The sequence below is a fragment of the Chelon labrosus genome, assembly GCF_963514085.1.
Source record: "Chelon labrosus genome assembly, chromosome: 12".
Taxonomy (NCBI): domain Eukaryota; kingdom Metazoa; phylum Chordata; class Actinopteri; order Mugiliformes; family Mugilidae; genus Chelon; species Chelon labrosus.
Genome location: NC_140345.1, coordinates 9224947 through 9243375, shown reverse-complemented (window position 1 = coordinate 9243375; position 18429 = coordinate 9224947). Strand labels below are relative to the sequence as shown.

The following is an 18429-nucleotide window of genomic DNA, read 5'->3' as shown; positions in this document are numbered from 1 at the left end:
TTAAATCCCGCATTAACAGAATTAACCCAGTCATCTCCTTTAGGAGTGTGTTTCCCCCGGCCCTCCTTATCTCTCGCTGTCTTACTGTTGAGACAGACACTCTGGCATCGTCGGCCAACACAGGTAAGATTTTGACCATCAAGAGGTTTGCTGAGCTGTTGTTTAGAATTTCAGATTTCATGAGTGGATTATGTCACATTTCTAAGTCATATTTCTTTTGGGCTTCTCGTTTGTCTTTAACACCAAAAGAAGAAGAAGACATCAAGCCAGGGAGCGAGATTGTATTTTGGACACAGAAGAAAGTCTTAAGGACAGGAGAAGAAAACCTCTGAGGGACTCAGGTGGCAGATACTTGGCAGGGAGTTTGAGAGAATTAAGACTCTGAGACACTGAAAGCAACTACCATGGGAAATAGCACCAGTAGCGCACTATCCAAGGAGATCCTGGAGGACCTGAAGCTCACCACCAAGTTCACTGAGAATGAAATCAGCCAGTGGTACGAGAACTTTCAGAAGCAGTGTCCAACAGGACGCATCACGCCAGAAGAGTTTGAGCAGATCTACAGCCGCTTCTTCCCTGACAGCGACGCCAAGACCTACGCGCGGCATGTGTTCCGCTCCTTCGACACCAACGACGACGGCACTTTGGACTTCAAGGAGTACATCATTGCACTGCACATGACCTCCACCGGGAAGACGACCCGAAAGCTGGAGTGGGCCTTCTCGCTGTTTGATGTGGACAAGAACGGATACATCAACAAGACAGAAGTGACAGAGATCTGCCAGGTGAGGCTGAATCATGTGCTACTAATGAAATGATGACAAAAAAAAGAAGTTAACTGTTCAATCTTTTCAGCTGTTATTTAAAATGTGGCTTTTTCAGAAGGAAATGAATCTCCTCCTGGCTTTTTATTAGCATCTCAAAAACTGCCTGGGATAGTTTTCACTAGAGAGTGCTTGAAACAGAAAATCTTTTCTTTCAACACAATTATTATTTCTGAAAATGATAATAAGGACTAAGGTTGCTCGCTGTCCTTAGGGAAAGGTTTTCAACTACAGTGGAAGGAAAATATAAAAAGGATTAGCTGACGTAAAGCAATCCAAGACACCAGCTTTAAATTTTAGAGGTTTTTGTTTCGATGCCACGTGTTAGTTTAACTCAGTGGGACGACATCTTTGAGGTGACACTCTGTGGCATTGTTACTGAGTAACATTATTATTTTGACTGCCTCCTGTAAAGTCTAAACTGTGTTGCTGTCGACTGGATGTCGACCATCCCCGGCAGGGTATGCACGTCCTAATTAACAGTCCAGTTAGCCCTTCTATTTGAGCCTGAAACTCCTGATAATCGGTGATTATAGGTTTAGCTCTGAGATAATATAGCCAGTCCTACTCTTGAGCATGGCCCTTCCTCTTGTATTTCAAGGCTAGCAGAGGGTCCACTCGTCATCCTGAGTGTAATCCGTGATTTTTTTTATCCCTGAGACTGTCATTTAGACTATATACCGTATTATAACAAATGTCTGACATTGTTTTCATACACTCAGAAACTCACTCTGATTATTGTTGTAAAGTTTCTTGTATTTTGTTTTAAGACAAATGATATAGCATTGTAAGAGGTTTAGACAGATCAGCTGAGGATCCAGCTGGCATAGTAATGGGATTTAATTTCTGGCCAACTGGCCCGAGTCCATAAGCATCATGTTTACAACCACTGCATAATAGCTGAATTTTAAAGCCATAATAGCAGTTCAATGGCCTACAACAACACAAAAGTCTGCAAAATGGCAAGCTGATGGCAGAAATAAAACAGCTTTGCATGTAAAAAAAAAAAAAAAACATTATTTAAAGGTTGGATGTGTTAGATGTGGATCTGATGTAGGAACCATTCACAAGGGAAAGAAATACACAAAATTATTAGAGTATGCTACAGTGATGGGGCAGACTGATAAATAAAGGGTTTAAACAGGGTCAGGTATACAGCAGACACTTGACTCCGCTTGGTATAATTATTTATGACTGGCTACCTCCTCACTACCTTGTTGTTCATCTACAGTCTGAACTATTCAGACCACAAGATCAGAGGGGCAAGATGGAGGGAGAATCCAGAGAGAAAAGAGATGACATCTTGGTGTTTGGCCTGTGGCCTGAGTCTTGGCACTAATCCATGTTAATCTAGGTGCCTTAAATGTTGGAGATGAGTGCTTTCACTCTAACTGGGACACACACTTAAAGACCTGAACCTAAAGTGCACAGTCATTTAGTCATTTACAATCCGCTGGATTTCAATAAATAGTCTGCGTTTAAATGGTGATGATCAGTCTTTCTAGGACTGCTCTTGTAGCTGCATTCACTTCACTTTGCATGTGAGGATTGTTGATTTATTTGTAGGCCACTTGATTCGGTTGCATCCACCTACATTGCTCAGTGACCAACGACAATAATTAGGACAAAAGAAAATACTAAAGACGATAGTATTGTATCTTTTCTGTCAGTGTCAGGTTGTTTTGGTTCAGTAGCTTGTCAACCACATGGATGATCAAGGCTTTAATTAACTTAAGAAGGCAAGGAGCTTACTCATCCGTCCTACAGGTTACTTACTTATTGGCTTGCACACATTTGTTGTTATGTGCTGTGATGATGTTCAGAGAAATGATGTATTATCTCATACCCAACCCCCTCTCAGGCCATATTTAAGCTGATCCCCAAGGAGGAGCAGAGCAAGCTACCAGAGGATGAGAACACACCCGAGAAGAGAGCCGACAAGCTGTGGGCTTACTTTGAAAAGAAAGACAATGGTAGGCGACCTCACATGAACACATACATTGTCCCCGTGCTGTGCATCGTGTACTATGTTACAGGGAGATTAAATCAGTCTAAGCTCTTTCTAACTTTCTTCAGCAGATGCTCCGACATCCTGTAGGGAAGATTACATTTTACAATAAACTGTTTGGATTAACAAGAATACAAACAATAAATCCACCTGGAGGGGTCATCCACACTTACGGCATCACTCATGTCATGCAAGCTTTATTATGTTATTGCCAACTGCTGGCCATGAAACCTTAAGTGACACCGGCATTGCATGCGACTGTCACCCACCCACACAGGAGATAAGATCGGATTTCTTAGATGGGATACAAAGATCATATTCAGGCTTGTGTTTACCACTTAGATCTCTTTTAAGTTTTTTTTCTCCTCACGTTGACATTTCTTACTCTTTCCTTTTTTCCTCACAGAGCGACTGGCTGAAGGAGAGTTCATCAAAGGAGTGATTGAAAATGAGAATGCGATGCGTCTTATCCACTATGAACCAATATCACAATAAAGTAATTCCTATTCACCCTCTTCTAACCTCTGTCCCACTCAGTGTATATATTCATTCATTCATGCAGTGTCTTGGTTGTAATTAACTTTTCAGTAAGTTTTTCGTTCACTTCGTTTTTCTGTTTGTTAATGAATTTTTATCAAATCGAGGCCATTAGAGGCGAATATAGCATAGTATAATACATGAACAGCCAAAATGATTTCTAGTGACTGTATAAATATATGTACATTGTTCCACTGTTAACCTTTAAATGGCTCAAATAAAAATTCACCTACAGATAAATGTAATGATAATTTTAAAAGTATTATCTAATGTGCTAGCTTGTTATAGTTTTTTTTTTTTTTTTTTTACATAATTTGAAATGTCTTAACTGGAGTTGTAGCTCTCAAGTGTTGTACTCTATCCAATGTACAATAAAGTAAAGGTTTTCACATACATCTGTGGTTTGGAAATCAATTTATTTATCTTTCCTCTGAACACAATAAATTCTTCATTGACCTAGAAACAAACTGCACATGATAATGATGCTGACAAAAGTGGAGCTTCAGGTTGTAGGTTTTCAACTGTATTAATCCCAAACGGCAAATCCAGGATTATTTGAAAAGTACAGATATTTGAAGTAAATGTGGTTACATTTATGTTGCTTTCCAAATGACTGTCTGTGTAATTTTATATGAAACACAGTCAATAAAGAGAAAAAAGCTTCATGCAAATTGGCAAATCATTTGTTTCCCTGAAAGTGTGATGTTAAAGTGTATGTGCACATGTATTTTTTATTTTTTTTAAATGTCATTCTGACCCCCCGCAACCTGCTGCTCTCCTTCCCTCCGTAGCTCCCCTCACTCCAGTCCTCCTTCTTTCCATCCAACTCGGGATTACTGGTTTACACATAATCTTCTGTTCAACATCAGAGAGCAGACTTTTCAAAATCTCTGTAATCTTTCTATCTCTATGGGTCTGTCTGTGTATCTCCGCGGACAAACCCATTCGCTGGAGCTTTCGTTATACAGTATGTGCATTGCATCTAAATTCTGTGTCTGTTAAACTTTTGTCGCCAGCGAAAGAAAGACCTTGAGAAGCGAAACGTGTTAAGAAAGATGAGGTTACATAACAAATTGGATGGTTTCTCGGGAAAACAAATAGCCATCCCAACAAACTGATCACTGAGAAGACGGTTGTCCTGATAAATTGCAGCTTAACATATATACATAATAGAAACATTTATATCCTTTTATATAGAGATATGTATATTTACTTTCCCACCATGAGGCACTGAGAAATACCCAGAAAACATGCCAGTTTGCATGTGAATGTTCCCTGTACATATATCGTAGTCTTAACATTTTGATAAATGCTGAGCCTTTAACCCTTTTCATCCCAACATCAGTGGAAGTCAAGGTGTAAGACAAGAATAACAGGATCTGTTTGCTCACATTGACCTTCTCCAGATCGATAACAGTGTCTCTCCTGTTCAGTTTCTCAGAGTTTTTGAGAGTTGGTGTGCGCTGTGGATCCCCTAACAAGGGGAATCAACTCGGTCCATGGCCTCATCCATCTCATCCATCTCTCTCTCACAGTCCTCGCAGCCCTCTGGCCCACAGCCTCCTACTAGAACCAGTGTCGGCACGTCCCCATTTCCCACTCCAACCACGCTGCCGTTTGGGGCCCATGCCACATCAATCATGCCATCCGGGCACTGCAATAGGCCACTGACAGAGTAAAGGCCACCCCCTGGGACAACCTCGTCATAGGATGGGGCGTGGGTGGCAGCTCTTGCTTCCTCCAGACGTAGTCTCTGCCTGCGACGAAGCTCGATGATGGTCTTTGTGTAGGAGTTGAGCGTGACCACAGCTGCCCCCATGCAGCAACTGAAGGACACCCAGGCAAGACTAGGAACAGACGATTCAGATTAGTTATGAGACAAGAGAAACACCTGTCTAGAGTAGTGTTTTGTGCTTAAATGCTGTCTCAGAAGAGCACACGCTTACGCAAATGACCAGCCGTAGTCCCAGGACTGAGGCCTCCAGTCTTTGGGACCCACAATGACTGTCATCTGAAATACTGTGGTGTACATCATGTGCGCCACCATCCCAAGAAGACCTACACCAGAGACGAAACAATCCAAACTTTTGCCAAATCCAGGAAACTCAAATGGGAAAGCCAGTACTGAATGGATTTTGTCATATCTGAAAGACTGAAAGAAAAACTGAAAGAAAAAGAAAAAAAAGACTAAATAATGTAAATGACACTGGGTCTCACCTGATAGGACAGTACAGATAGCTGCATAGGCATTGATTTTTAGTGAGTGCATCTCTTTATGGGAGCACAAGACTTCCAGCCACATCAGTAAGAAGCCCATCCCCAGCAGGCCGATGTATGTAAACTCAGAAATAACTGACAGCCAGAGTACACCTGCAAACACAATAAAAATATGTACGCTGTCATGAAAGGACAGTTGATTAAATGACAAAATGTAGATATCACAGCAGGAGCGGCTTACCTTGAGTTTCCCCTGGAGTTAGATCTATAAAGCTGCGACATTTCTCCCCTATGGAATGACACCGATGAAGGTGAAAGGCTTTAACAACAGTGTATACGAGCAGGCAGAGGACAGCTAATATCGCGACCGGGTGCAAGTGTGATTTTTGCATGGTCTCACCATCATTGTGTTTTTCACAGCTTTCCCAGAAGCCGGTGTGAAAGTATCTGAAAGCAAACTTGTCTTCCCCGGTCTCCCAGATGTAGTGGACTGCGTTGGCCAGCTGTCTTTGTCTGATCTTGGCCAGCTCGTCTCTCCTGGCGGGAGACAGCGTGCGGTTGTAGGGGTTCTGAGTGGGACTCTCTGCGTAAGAGAAGAAGATGACAATGAGAAAAGCCTTTTTGGGTTCATTTTTGCACCTGTTTATTCTTATTTTGGTTGATGGAGCTAGTGAACATAAGCATGCACTTGGGTGGAAGGCCTGTCTCCATATGGTCCTTCAGACTAGAAAAACAAACCCCTTCATGATCACGCTGATATTTATGGAATATCTAATTTATCCAGACATGCATAGTGGGAGGAACGTGGGAGAGCGTGGGAGGAAACCTGCATGCACAGGATCCATATCATGCACGTGCCAAACAAACAAATCTTCCTGTGAGGCACCAGTATTGACGATCGATTCACTGAGGACAAATCAAAAACAAAGTAGAAGCAAGTATCAGCAAGCAGATGCACGAAGACTCGCCAAAAATTTGATTCTCCAAGAAGCCAGTTAGGATTTAAAGAGGATAAGGTGTCTTAACAGAGATGTAATGGGGGTTTAATTAAGAGGTAAGAATTGAGTATCAGCTTTAAAAACACAAAGGAAAAAGGTGGGCGCAAAACATCTGCAAGTTTGTTCAAAAGTAACATGCAGCCTTTGTCTTTCGCAGTCACATGCAGCCTTGTCAGTGTGCACCTTGTCATGCCACGTGTGTTTGTATATCAGGTTTAGATTCGTAAGGGGGCATTAAATCCACCAGCGTGCATTAGGAAAGGTGGATTTTTCTGTACAAGGTAGTACATGTAGCGATCAAAGTTGATTTCTTTATGAAGCTGTTAATCTCAGAGTGGATTAAGCATATTTACTGAGAAAGTAAATCAGCCTCTCCTGTACTGTATGTGTGAACGAACCTTTGGGAGCGACGCCTCACACCCCACAGATGAATACTAAGCCTTAATTGAGTTCCCTGTGGAACAAAAAAGATTAAAAAAATACCAAAACCGAGGACAATCACTTTCGAACGGAGGGAGAAGCTTGTCAGCTGTCAGATTAGTTCCAGGTATTGTTTGTTATTCCGTGACACACTGCAAAGATCAAGGTATTCAACACGTGTGGAATCAGGTTCAGCTGTCAAGGCCAAAATTCTGGAAAAGTCAGCTTCATAAAGATGCATTTTAGGCATGTATGCACGCACGTATCCAGGAATGGAAACCCTGTCAGGTTTCTTCAAGAAGAAGTTTGAATTCAAATGCCAAGAGTCAATAAAAGGTCACAGAAAAAGTTGGAAGTTTGCCAGGTCTGTGCAGATTTTTCAGGAGTGCATGAATTCTGGAAATGTCTGATTTAATTTTGTCCCATCACTGGCTGGAGAATTAGCATGTAAACAGGACACTGAGATGAACTTAAGTCAAGTTTTTTTTTTTTTTTACAGAAGACACTGTATGCTTGTCCTGAAGAAGGTATCTCTGGGTAAAAATATGTCGGGTGGCATCTCGTCACTTACAATGTTTCATGGTTCAAATTACCACTGAGTCTGACTATTCTCCTGCCAAGGATTCATCACGACTGTTGAAAGAGAAAATAAAGTGAAGAGCTGCTGTTGTTAAAAACAAATTGTGACATGCCTGCGAACGTGCTGCAACAGACGCCGGGATTAGTCTCAAGAGAACTGGTTGTTTTCGTTTCATAGGCTTTACATTTTAGCAAACAGGGACTATGGAGGTGTCAAAAAGCTTCATGTTCTACCAGTTGGTCAAATACTGTTCCAGCTTTTGAGATACGTGGAGTTAATTTAAGCAACATTATGCTTCTTCTCACCATAACAATGAATGCTGCAATGCATAATGCATCGGTATTATGTGCATTATAACATGTTGACATAACTTGTATTGGAGCATTTTTACAAAGTAAAGGCTTTGAACACTTCTTGCATCACATTTAGTAGCACACCTGCTGTTAGATACAACCTGTTGCCTCTTTAGTTGCGAGGAAAATGGAAAATATGTCAATCTGAAGAACATTTAGCTAAAACATTCCTTGCAGCATGTTCTTTGTGCAATGCAATTTGACTTCTGAACCCTGTTTGTACTCATAAATGCTGTTAGCACACAAGACATTACATCTGAAGGAAGCTACTTGCACAAAAGGGGAGGTGCACCAGAGAAGAGAAGAGAAGAGAAGAGAAGAGAAGAGAAGAGAAAAGAAGAGAAGAGAAGCAGAAACAATAAAGTATTGCACAAAATACTTTGTAAAAAAACATCTTTAAGTCATCTGTGGGGCATTTCCTTACCTGTGGTGTAGGGCTCGCTGTTGTTCTGACCACAGTTCTTCATTTTGACGGGCGACAGGCAGAGGGGCTTGACCACCTTGTGAGTGCCCTCACACCAGTAGGAGGTGCAGAGAGCCAGGATGGAGAGGGCCAGAGCCAAACTGGTCAAGGTCAGGGAGAGCAGGGAGCGAGAGCGGCGGGACAAACTCTCCAGCATGGCCACACGGAAGAAGAGGGAGGCACGGAGACGCCAGCCAGAGAGAGAGGAGAGGGAAGGTAAGGCAGAGAGGAGACGGAAGGGGGAGAACACACGTGGCAGCGGGGCAGAGGGAATGGGTACAGTCACAGATGGGGCCGTGCGTTTGGGACAGATGCTTTGGGACGGTTTTAAGAGGCGATGAGCTGCCAGGTTTTAATAGAAAGCAAAGATATATGTGATGTAACAATGGGGACAGAAGATCACAAAACAGCTGACGAAGTGATCCTGCAAAGACAGCGTGACTGAAAAGAGAACGAGACGGGAGGGAGGAGGATGAGATGCTCTGAAGTTGATACACGTGGGAAAGGATAGATGGATCAAAATAAAATGAACAAGAGGGGATTTAGGTGGACGACGTGGGCAGGGCGAATGAGAAGAGTGGGAATGCAAGGACAGGGTTCTGGTTGGACAGATACAATGTGGTATCCTGCTACTGATTCCTGGGGGAACTGATATGAACATACATCCCCTGAACTCAACACATCTAACCCTTCAGTGTGGCAGTATTAGACTAATTAAAAATACTACAATCTATTATTAAAATGTGTAAATCCATGGAGGAGATAAAGTAACATCTTTAAACTGATGAATTGTTGAATGTGGAAGACAAAGGCTAAAACTAAGGTGTCCATATGACAAGACCTAAAATCTAACGGGCTCCAGCTTTTTATAATGGTTATGTGTCTTTTCCTGTGACCCAGTCTAATTGGTTTGCGCCTTCTGATTAATTAACACACTGAGCCGGAAATACATTATGAACTTCCCTGCTGGACCTTAAGTGGAGCAAAACAATAGATTACTTTTTCTTTTTTCTTTTTTTTTTTTTTTGCTGATGAAATTATGGATAAGCCACAGATCTAAATGAAATTTTTACTAGTAATCCCTGGAAATCTGCTTTAATCTGTTTGTGTTAGGTGTATTTCAGTGTGAAGTTCACTCTGACCACGTTGGCTGTGTTTCTCGCTCTCATGCAATAGCCCCCTGTCAACCGGCAGCCCCTGAAAAACAACACAACATGCAAGTTAAACCTGCTGAATTTAGCACATTCACTCAACTCTGATCCGGTGAATACTGCTGATCATAAAAAAATACACCAGTATAATAATTTGGTAAACAACCATGAAAGTATTACTTCGGTAGTTACACCACTGCATTATCAGCTAATACGTAGTTGTCCGGTCAAAATGTAAAAAAATATTTTTTTTTAAGATGTTTAGGTTCTTATAAATGTACACCATTATAGACGTGTCTGACTGGTCCCAAATTCCTTCAATAATGACACAGTAAACTTAATTACTGGATTACTTCTTCTTGGGTAAAGCAGAAACCCAGAGCCAGCTCATTCACCACCACACTCCTCAAGATAGACAACAGAGCACTTCAGGATGAACAAAGGATGTGATGGATAAGCTTTGAGTGCACATGAATGAGTTGAGCGCAGGCTAATCTAGAAGGAAAACTTTCACATCAGTAGAACGTTTTTACAGGGATGGTTCAGCTTTTAAAATTCACCAACAAGTTTGTTTATACTGACAAACTGAACATGAACTGTTCCCTTCATTTAACCCTTACATACTGTTCATTCTTGAAGTCTTCACGATATGGTTTGGGTCAAGTTTTACCTGGACCAAGAATTCCTTCATAATAAGTGTCTTAACCAGATTTTAAATTAGAGTTCGGTTTAGACTAAAATAAATAAAGCATGTCTCATTACTAAATGTATGATTAAACCTAAATAAATGTTTCAGAGAGCAGGAGAGTGTCTTTTATAAGTTCGACAACATTCGTTTTTGACCCAAACTTTACCCGATACAGCCTCATTTTTGCGTATTTTAGGTCTCTTTAGGAAAAGTCACAGAATTTCAGACTAAAAGAATGACGTTTAGGGTATATTAACTGCTGCCAAATGTCAAACTGGGTCAAATGTGACCTAAACAGCATGTAAGGTTTAACCCGCATTCATCACCAAATTATTTGAACAATCTTTTGTGAATATAATAAGGTCAGCTGCATTAATAATGTCATCACATATTTCAGTGCATTTAGTCTGTAGAAAACAGCTTAAATATTTGTTTAAAATAGTTTAAAAAATGCCAGAGCCTAAGATGAGATGAATCAATGTTAATTGTGTTTACTTGATCAAACTTTAATCCAAAACCAGTTACTTATCTTATGATCAAACAACACTAAAAGTAAAAGGAAATGAATCCTCACATTCTAATGTCTTCAACTGTTGTGTATTTGTTCTTGTAAAAGTAACAATCAGTCATTACAGTAGCTGCTGATTCCTTTTCCAACAATCAACTAATCATCCAGCTTCACTTATTTTAAATGAACATGTGGTAATTACCTACCAAAGACCTTTTTCTTCTCCTTTGTAGTAGTTCATGTCAAACATGAGAGGAGTACCATGGTAAAGCCCTGTCTTCAGCTGTCACTTCTTGCAGCGCTCTGAACCTACAATCCTCGGTTATCTTAGCCTTGTTGAAGAGCCCTTTAATCAAAAAGCTCCTTAAGAACTTAGTAACTCCATCTTGAACAGACTGTCTGTCACTATCCTCTTCATCTTTTTCCTCTGTACACCACCAGTGTTCCCCCTCCAGGACGAGCATCAGTGAGCCTTACCTCTCCAGCTGCATCGCTCCCTGTAATCCTCCTGGCCAATAGACAGATGGATGCAAACTGATGGAGCGATTGAGCGTCTGTCTCCACGCCACTCCACCCTCTTTTCCGTCTTTCTTGGGAATTTATGTGACAAACCCACCCTGAATCATGTAATCCCCTCTGAGTCCATCTGCTCGTGTAGTGCCCCCTATCTTCATATCTCTCACTTTTTCAGAGGTGTTTCCTTCTGAACCTGACTAAATCTTCCTCATGAGTTTAAGTACCACAGCATAACAGGCTTTAATTGATATTTCATTACTACACTAAGAGGGAAGAAACAAAACAATAATCTCGAGCCACTAATTTATATGACTGGGCTTCATTTTGTTCTCCGTGCAAAGCCAAACCCTGAGCCCACTGCAAGCGTTTACATTTGGGTGTCAAATGCGATGCCTAAAAAAACAGTACACAGAGCTTTACATCATCATAATCATTTATTTACAGTGTATGTACATAAAAGTGAAAGACAATACATTGGGGAAAACAACATTGTGTACATGTTTGTGAGGATGAATTTAAGAAGGAGCAGATGGAAAATTAAGATGCAGGCAGCAGTTAACCCCAGGCTTGAGATTTACAGTAATGTAGAACCAGCTTGCCGTCACTGCCGAAGCACTGAACGAGAGACAAAGACAGAAGAAAAGACTCAGTGTTCATGAAATGTTTACACGGGGATCAATCAGTGTACACAGTTATTTAGCAGATCCAATATGAGACTGTTTAAACTGGACATTGATCTGTCAAGAGTTCAAGTGCATTGACCAGCATGATTTCTAGACTTTGAGGTCTTCACTGTTACTTATCAAGGCATTAACTACAAGGATCTTGACTCACACATGGAGAGGCCCTCTTATTGCCCCCCCTGCTGGTCAAAGCTCCACATGACCTGTCCACCCATGTAGGCTCAACCTACAGGTACAAACCTGCCTGTCACTCACACTAGTATCTGAGTATTTCACAGAGGTAAAGAGACTCTTCCATTAAGGTATACACACATATGCTGTGATTTTTAGGTGTTCCAACTGTCTCACATATTTATTTTTTTGAGGCAAAATTTTGTATTTTTCCAAGTCTTAAAGGAAAAACTGTGTGTGTTTTGAATCGTGAATATTGATAGGATATGTTATGGCTATTATCACATTTTAAACTACTTGGTTCTCCTATTTCACCATAACTGTTTCTTCTAGTTATAACATGGAGAACTGTATATAAATTATTGTATGTCTTACTAGGGCAGCACACGATAAAGTAGCCTTGGATCATGGGAGTCTTCAGCTGCATTGCAGATAAAAATTTATCTGATGTGACTCATGTAGGAGGTGATGTATTAAAGTTATTGTCAAAGATATGTCATTTCATTTTAATAAAATAGCTGCCAGTAACATTAGCTAACGCAAGGCTAGTTGCTAACTCACATTAATAACTACGACTCCTTACAGGTGCATCAGTTAATGTAATGAAGCTAATTCAGTAATGTGGAAACCCAGTGTGGTTATTCACGATGAAAACAATCTTATTAAAAACAACGTTGCACAATGTTGTAATGTTACATTACATTTCCACAGATATGATTTTTTTTTCTGGAAGTAACGCCAACTAAAGGGCCTAACGGGGCCAAGACGCAACTGAATAAAATAATAGATTTGTCTGGGTTAGTTTAGTAGTCTATAGTTATTTTTTTATTAGAAGCATTATACATACATATGCCTCTGCATATACAGTAGTTCTGCTCTGTAAATCACATTATGTTATACTAACTGCAAGAACTAAGCATTAAATCTGACCATATACTCACATCAAAAAGGATCCCTACTTCTTGATCCGGTGAGGGGGCAAAAGACTGGTTAACATAGATGAACTGGAAAAAAATGAAACAGATTTTTAATTATGTCCAAAACTTTATTTGAGATTAATTAGACAGTAGAAAAAGTCCCTTCTTACCAATTGTTCATTGGCATCAAACTTGAGGAAACGAGAAATGAACTGAGAAAGGGACTGCACCGTTCTCCCCCTCTCCATTGCCCACTTCCTTGTTTTCATTATTGGAGTGTCTCCCACCGCCTTCAACAGCACATCAACTGCAAAAAAAAAAAAAAAAAGAAGGAGAAAATAAAAGTGAAAGTGGTCCCTGCCCAGACTGGTCCATGCAAATCTAAACTTGATCTGTTCAGTGGAAATTGTGTGTGCTTGTTCCCGTAAAACCCATTCACGCATGACTGCAGTGGAAAAACAAAATGCTGTGCTTCCTCTTAATCATTATTTTTAAACACTTGCATCAAATCCAGACGTGCAGAGATTGGGATTTCTCCATCTTATGTGAGATAGGAAACAAACAGTATTTCAAATAACCACTTGAGGTATGTCTTTGAAGGTTTTTTTTTAAACCTTTTTTGGATACGCTTGAGGTATGCAGAAGATCACCTCTGAGCACACAACAAGTTAAACCTTGAAGAAGATGGGCTACGGCAGCAGAAGCTCATACAGAGTACTACTCCTGTCAGCTAAGAACAGAAAACTGAAGCTACAATTTGCAAAAGCTCACAAGAATTGGACAAATAGCAGATTGGAAATAGGTTGCCTTGTCTGATGAGTCACAAATTCTGCAGCGACATCCAGATGGTAGGGTCAAAATTTGGCATAAACACCATGAAAGCATGGATCCATCCTGCCTTGTATCAACAGTTCAGGCTGTTGGTGGTGAAATGGTGTATGTGTGGGGGGGGGGGGGCAACCCTAACCCCCTAACCCTAACTGGATGTACAAAAACACAAAAGCAAGTCCAACATGGTACTAGCAAGGTGGATTTAAGTTTATAAAATGTGAATAATAAAATGGATGGGAAGTTTCTGAATATTGTTTGCGAACAACATACTTGTGGCCACCTACAGAATCACTGTGCACACAGGTCTAATAACGGTGGAGCTTAACTTCTTCTCATGGACAAGACAAGGTGCCTCCTAATATTGTGTAGGTCTCCCTTGTGCCTCCAAAACAATTGTGACTCATCAGAGAATGGACATGGTCCTTCTGAGGGTCTCCTGTGGTGTCTGGTAACATAATGTTGTTAGTGGGGGCCTTTGGGTCCTATGGGTTGAGTAGAGGGGCCTCAGTGGATCATCCCACAGATACTTGATCCGTTTGGGATCTAGTGAATTTGGAGGCCAGGTCAACACCTTGTGCTGTTCTTCATGTTTTTTGAGTTGTTCCTAAAGCGTTTTTGTGTGTGTGTCTGTGTCGGGCTGCATCCTGCTGCCATCAAGGAGTGTCATTGCTATGGGGTGGGGGTGCCTGGTCTGGTCTAGGTGGGTGGTACACGCCTAAGTAACATCCACATGAATGCCAGGTCCAAAAGTTTCCCAGCAGAACACTGCATTGTCACGCGATGGTCAACGGTCAGTGGTTTCAGTGTTGTGATTGGTGTATACTTAACATGCAGGGTCATTTATTTACTGTATGATAACATATTAATTTTGTTGATAACATCTCTTGCCAGACAACAGTAAGTATTGTGCTACATCTTCTTGACCCTAATTTGAATATTAAGTTTCATAAATTTTAACATACCCGTAATAACATTATTTGGCAAAATGATCCATAGAGTTTTTTAAACAATTGTGAAACTGAACGGTACTTTTAAAGTTAAATTTTGCAAAGCTTTAAGCTAACTGTCGCTCGTTAGCTTAGCTCACAAATATCATCCTTATATGCAAGATATGTCGTTGCTATTAAGCGTCACTGTAAAATATATTTGATAAATTATGGCAATGAATAGACTCTTGGTAAAACATGCGACCCCTAAAAGCAAACAGATAATATATTGCCTCAATATTTACTGTTGTTAGCTTCTCCATTGCCACAAACCGGTAGTACCACTTGTTAAAAAGCTCCATGTTTATTGGCTAAACGGACAAAATCCATCCACCCTATTGGTCTAATCTACTGTCAGTTGCACTTCACGTAACAAAACCGGAAGTATTCTCTTTAGCATTAGCATGAGTTCTCATAAACGGGTAACTATAACTCGCCAGTATCGTAGTAATTTCGACATTTTAGGCTTTCTTACTTTTTTTCTTCTCTTCATTTGTCGCTGTGTCCTCTGACGGTGGTTGGGGCTCCTCTTTTTGCGTTTCTGTTGGGGATTCTGCATTGTCAGACATCTTCAGGTGACCACTCGGGGTTACACTACGGTGGTCCACCCACCTTGGTTAGCGAGGCGATTCGTGACAAACAGTGGCTGTTATTGGCTTAAAGAAACGTCCATCTTTACGACATGTAATTCTATTGGCTCATACGATTCAAATGGGCGGAGCTTATCTGAGAAGGACTCTTGAACTTTTGTGCCTCCGTAGCTACATGCTAGGTTAGTTTATATTTTGACATTGGAACATATTTGTTAACAACGTAATTATTACCTAACGAATTCAGATACTGATATTTAATATTCCCTCATTATATTGTTACATGTCGTTTTTGGTCAATATCGAATGCGTTCTTCCTTGTTCACTTGCAAGTAACACAGGTAAATATTCTGTTGGTTTCCAATTACGCAGGAGGCGTTACATGTGCAATTAAAGTTTAACCTGACAGTTAAACTTTCCACGATCTCCTCCGTATCACATTTGGACTATTCGAGCAACAGTAAGTCCCATTTTTTATGATTTAGTTCGCTCAAATGATCTCTCTGTCGGTGCAATTCAAAATCAGTTTGCTCTCACAAGACACTGAAACACCAAGGAGAACATATTTCGTGCAAGGAAGACATCCTCTTTCCTATTTAAGTATGCACAAAAGCCCTATTGTTTAAAAATGCCTGGAAGTTTTTTTTTTTGTTGTTCTCAAAAAAGTGCTATAGTTATTATCCAAATAATGCTTAAAAAGAATAGCAAGTAGCTATATTACAAATATGATAGTAGTATACATTACATTACCATATATAACTCCAAGGAAGGTGCCAGGAAACACTGAGTAATGTATCTGAACTTAAAAAAATATTTTTTGTTCCTTGATTTTGCAGTGGCGAAAATTGGCCGGCTCTCCACCAAGGATGCAGTCCTCTTCCTCTGTGACATGCAGGAGAAGTTCAGACCCAACATCTTCCAGTTCACCAACATTGTCAGCAATGCATCCAGATTGCTCCAGGTCAGTTTTAGTCGCCATCTCTGTTAGTTAAGTTTGAATTAAACGGACAGTGTAAATTAAACCTGTCTCCTCCTTCTCACAGGCTAGTCGCGTTCTGGGCATCCCCTCTATATTGACCGAGCAGTATCCTAAAGGGCTGGGACCCACGGTGCCAGAGCTGGGAGCAGGGGACCTCAAAGCCCATGCTAAAACGTCATTTACCATGATGATAGAGGCGGTGGAGCAGGAGCTGCAAGCCCTGGGGAACCCCAAGCAAGCTATACTGTGTGGAATAGAAGCACATGCCTGTATCGCAGTAAGACCACATTATTGTTACATCAATTAAATTGCCACAGTATCTTTCTTTAGCTCAAAGAAGAGAAAAACTGGAAGCTCTTTGCCTGCATGTAATACAGATTAATCTTCTACTTTACATTCTGCTTTCCTACAGGACTAAAAGATACACAGCAATGTTTTATATATTCTTGCACTGAAAAAAAATAATCAGTGGAGCTTTTTATCAGACATTAAAGACCACTATTAATTTATTTTTAGTACATCTTGATGCATGTGTTCATACTGCATTGCATCTACACACTGTTTGCTAGCTAATGCAAAAACAAAGCAGTGTGAAGGAAGTCATAATGTCACATGTTTAGTTATTATACTGTTCTAAATGTGGGTGGGCTGTGGACGGCCTTAGATTTGAGGTGGAGTTTGCCACATGTAAACACATGGATTAAAGAATCTGCAAATAAAAAAAATGAAAGGAGGAGTTAGTGATGTTAAGCAAGCAAAATGGCTCCAGTCAATCCACATAGAAGTATTCCAACTAGACAGCAAAGAAGGGACACATGCTGACACCTGCTGAACTCAACAGGTGGTAGCATTAGTTTTGCTATCACAGACCCAACGACTAAAAACATGAACATTGTGTAGCTTAACTCACTAGCAAGGTAATAGTTAGTGTTGTTCTGTTTAGTAGTGATAGCTTGTTAGTGTTGTGCTCTATAGTGTGGCCGTGTGCTGATTGTTGGTGTCTGGGCTGTGCTCATCCATAAATTTGCGGTGACGATATTCTGAGGGGAAAGGGAGTGGTGTAAATATGCAGTTATGTGTTGTTGTTTTTTCTAGCTTAGTGTGTTACAGGCGGCTTTCTTTTTGATAGTGAATGTATGAAAAAAGTCTCCTCTTTGCTTTTATGTTCAGTGTACAACTTTTGACCTGCTGGAGAAGGGCATGGAGGTCCACATTGTCGCTGACGCCGTCTCATCCAGAAGGTATCCATGTACTCTGCTGAGGTTTCTCTGCATAATTATAGTAATTCGCTGTGTGCACGTTACGTGTTTGCTAAACTGTGAACATTTGTGTTTACCTCCACAGCCAGACGGACCGTTTGTTTGCTCTGTCTCGACTGAAGCAGAGCGGAGCTTACCTCACCACCACAGAGGGCGTTCTGCTGCAGCTGGTTCAAGATGCCAAACACCCCAACTTCAAGGAGGTGCTCACTACAGCTGCTTGCTGTTCCACTCCCGAGAGACTTTTGTCTGTTTAGATGTGAATACACTTTAAGAATGATAGATACAGTACTTTAAATAAGTATACAAACTGTAGCTTAGTAAAGAATACACCATTTTAAAGGGTGCAGTGAGAATCTATTGTGACACGTCTTTTGTCGTAAATGTGCCTGTGTGAACATGCCAGTATTCAATTCATGAGTATAAGTGGCTAATACATGTTGTTTACTGTGTTTTCAGATCCAGAAGCTTTTGACCCACCCATCCCCTGACACTGGCCTTCTGGCCTTCTTCAGTGCTCTGTAGAGAGATCACCTGTCATTACGTCCAGCTGTACTGAAATTCACAGCTTGAAGTCTATGAAACAATAAAGAAATAATGCCACTTCAGCCTTTTGTGTTCATGTATCTGAATCAGATCCTCGTGCCTTGTTTGACAGTATGAGAGTTCAGGTGTGTTTCTCTGTAATGGGAACCCGGCCGGCTGTGAAAATGCAGGCAGAAGACTGAAGAGGTGGGTCCAACACATGGA

At 40.8% G+C, this 18429-nt stretch overlaps 4 protein-coding genes across 6 annotated transcripts; 2 read left to right on the top strand and 2 right to left on the bottom strand.

Moving 5' to 3' along the window:
* Positions 1–384: 384 nt before the first annotated feature.
* On the top strand, positions 385–3519 carry rcvrn2 (recoverin 2). The gene is made up of 3 exons (XM_084556296.1): positions 385–785; positions 2686–2797; positions 3239–3519. The coding sequence occupies exons 1-3, from the start codon at positions 405–407 to the stop codon at positions 3325–3327; spliced, it is 582 nt and encodes a 193-aa protein (XP_084412422.1). The 5' UTR covers positions 385–404; the 3' UTR covers positions 3328–3519.
* Positions 3520–4797: 1278 nt separating this feature from the next.
* On the bottom strand, positions 4798–9126 carry LOC311497453 (germ cell-specific gene 1-like protein). The gene is made up of 6 exons (XM_084557774.1): positions 8362–9126; positions 5987–6169; positions 5828–5875; positions 5587–5739; positions 5316–5427; positions 4798–5216 (listed from the first exon to the last, which is right to left on the bottom strand). The coding sequence occupies exons 1-6, from the start codon at positions 8555–8557 to the stop codon at positions 4844–4846; spliced, it is 1065 nt and encodes a 354-aa protein (XP_084413900.1). The 5' UTR covers positions 8558–9126; the 3' UTR covers positions 4798–4843.
* A 2563-nt stretch (positions 9127–11689) lies between these two features.
* On the bottom strand, positions 11690–15540 carry atg12 (ATG12 autophagy related 12 homolog). Its single transcript, XM_084557495.1, has 4 exons — positions 15327–15540; positions 13205–13341; positions 13059–13121; positions 11690–11878 (listed from the first exon to the last, which is right to left on the bottom strand). Exons 1-4 carry the CDS (start codon positions 15418–15420, stop codon positions 11819–11821), a joined length of 354 nt encoding a protein of 117 aa, XP_084413621.1. The 5' UTR covers positions 15421–15540; the 3' UTR covers positions 11690–11818.
* isoc2 (isochorismatase domain containing 2) lies at positions 13372–18282 on the top strand. 3 transcript variants are annotated; one of them, XM_084557492.1, is made up of 7 exons: positions 13372–15273; positions 15814–15901; positions 16278–16402; positions 16485–16697; positions 17591–17661; positions 17765–17882; positions 18139–18282. In XM_084557492.1, the coding sequence occupies exons 1-7, from the start codon at positions 15256–15258 to the stop codon at positions 18202–18204; spliced, it is 699 nt and encodes a 232-aa protein (XP_084413618.1). In that variant the 5' UTR covers positions 13372–15255; the 3' UTR covers positions 18205–18282. The 3 variants fall into 3 exon arrangements, with proteins under 3 accessions (XP_084413618.1, XP_084413620.1, XP_084413619.1); XM_084557494.1 differs by lacking the exon at positions 13372–15273 and adding an exon at positions 15317–15426; XM_084557493.1 differs by lacking the exon at positions 13372–15273 and adding an exon at positions 15515–15623.
* Positions 18283–18429: the final 147 nt, after the last annotated feature.

Coding starts and splice junctions, on each gene's coding strand:
- rcvrn2 (XM_084556296.1), top strand. CDS start 405: ATGGGAAATAGCACCAGTAGCGCACTATCCAAGGAGATCCTGGAGGAC. Junction 786..2,685: donor AAGTGACAGAGATCTGCCAG/GTGAGGCTGAAT, acceptor ACCCCCTCTCAG/GCCATATTTAAGCTGATCCC. Junction 2,798..3,238: donor CTTTGAAAAGAAAGACAATG/GTAGGCGACCTC, acceptor TTTTCCTCACAG/AGCGACTGGCTGAAGGAGAG.
- LOC311497453 (XM_084557774.1), bottom strand. CDS start 8,557: ATGCTGGAGAGTTTGTCCCGCCGCTCTCGCTCCCTGCTCTCCCTGACC. Junction 5,876..5,986: donor CTGTGAAAAACACAATGATG/GTGAGACCATGC, acceptor GTCATTCCATAG/GGGAGAAATGTCGCAGCTTT. Junction 5,217..5,315: donor GACTACGGCTGGTCATTTGC/GTAAGCGTGTGC, acceptor GTCTGTTCCTAG/TCTTGCCTGGGTGTCCTTCA.
- isoc2 (XM_084557492.1), top strand. Junction 16,403..16,484: donor ATGCATCCAGATTGCTCCAG/GTCAGTTTTAGT, acceptor TCCTTCTCACAG/GCTAGTCGCGTTCTGGGCAT. Junction 16,698..17,590: donor AAGCACATGCCTGTATCGCA/GTAAGACCACAT, acceptor TTTTATGTTCAG/TGTACAACTTTTGACCTGCT.
- atg12 (XM_084557495.1), bottom strand. CDS start 15,420: ATGTCTGACAATGCAGAATCCCCAACAGAAACGCAAAAAGAGGAGCCC. Junction 13,122..13,204: donor TTGATGCCAATGAACAATTG/GTAAGAAGGGAC, acceptor ATTTTTTTCCAG/TTCATCTATGTTAACCAGTC. Junction 11,879..13,058: donor AAGTAGGGATCCTTTTTGAT/GTGAGTATATGG, acceptor TCTCTCGTTCAG/TGCTTCGGCAGTGACGGCAA.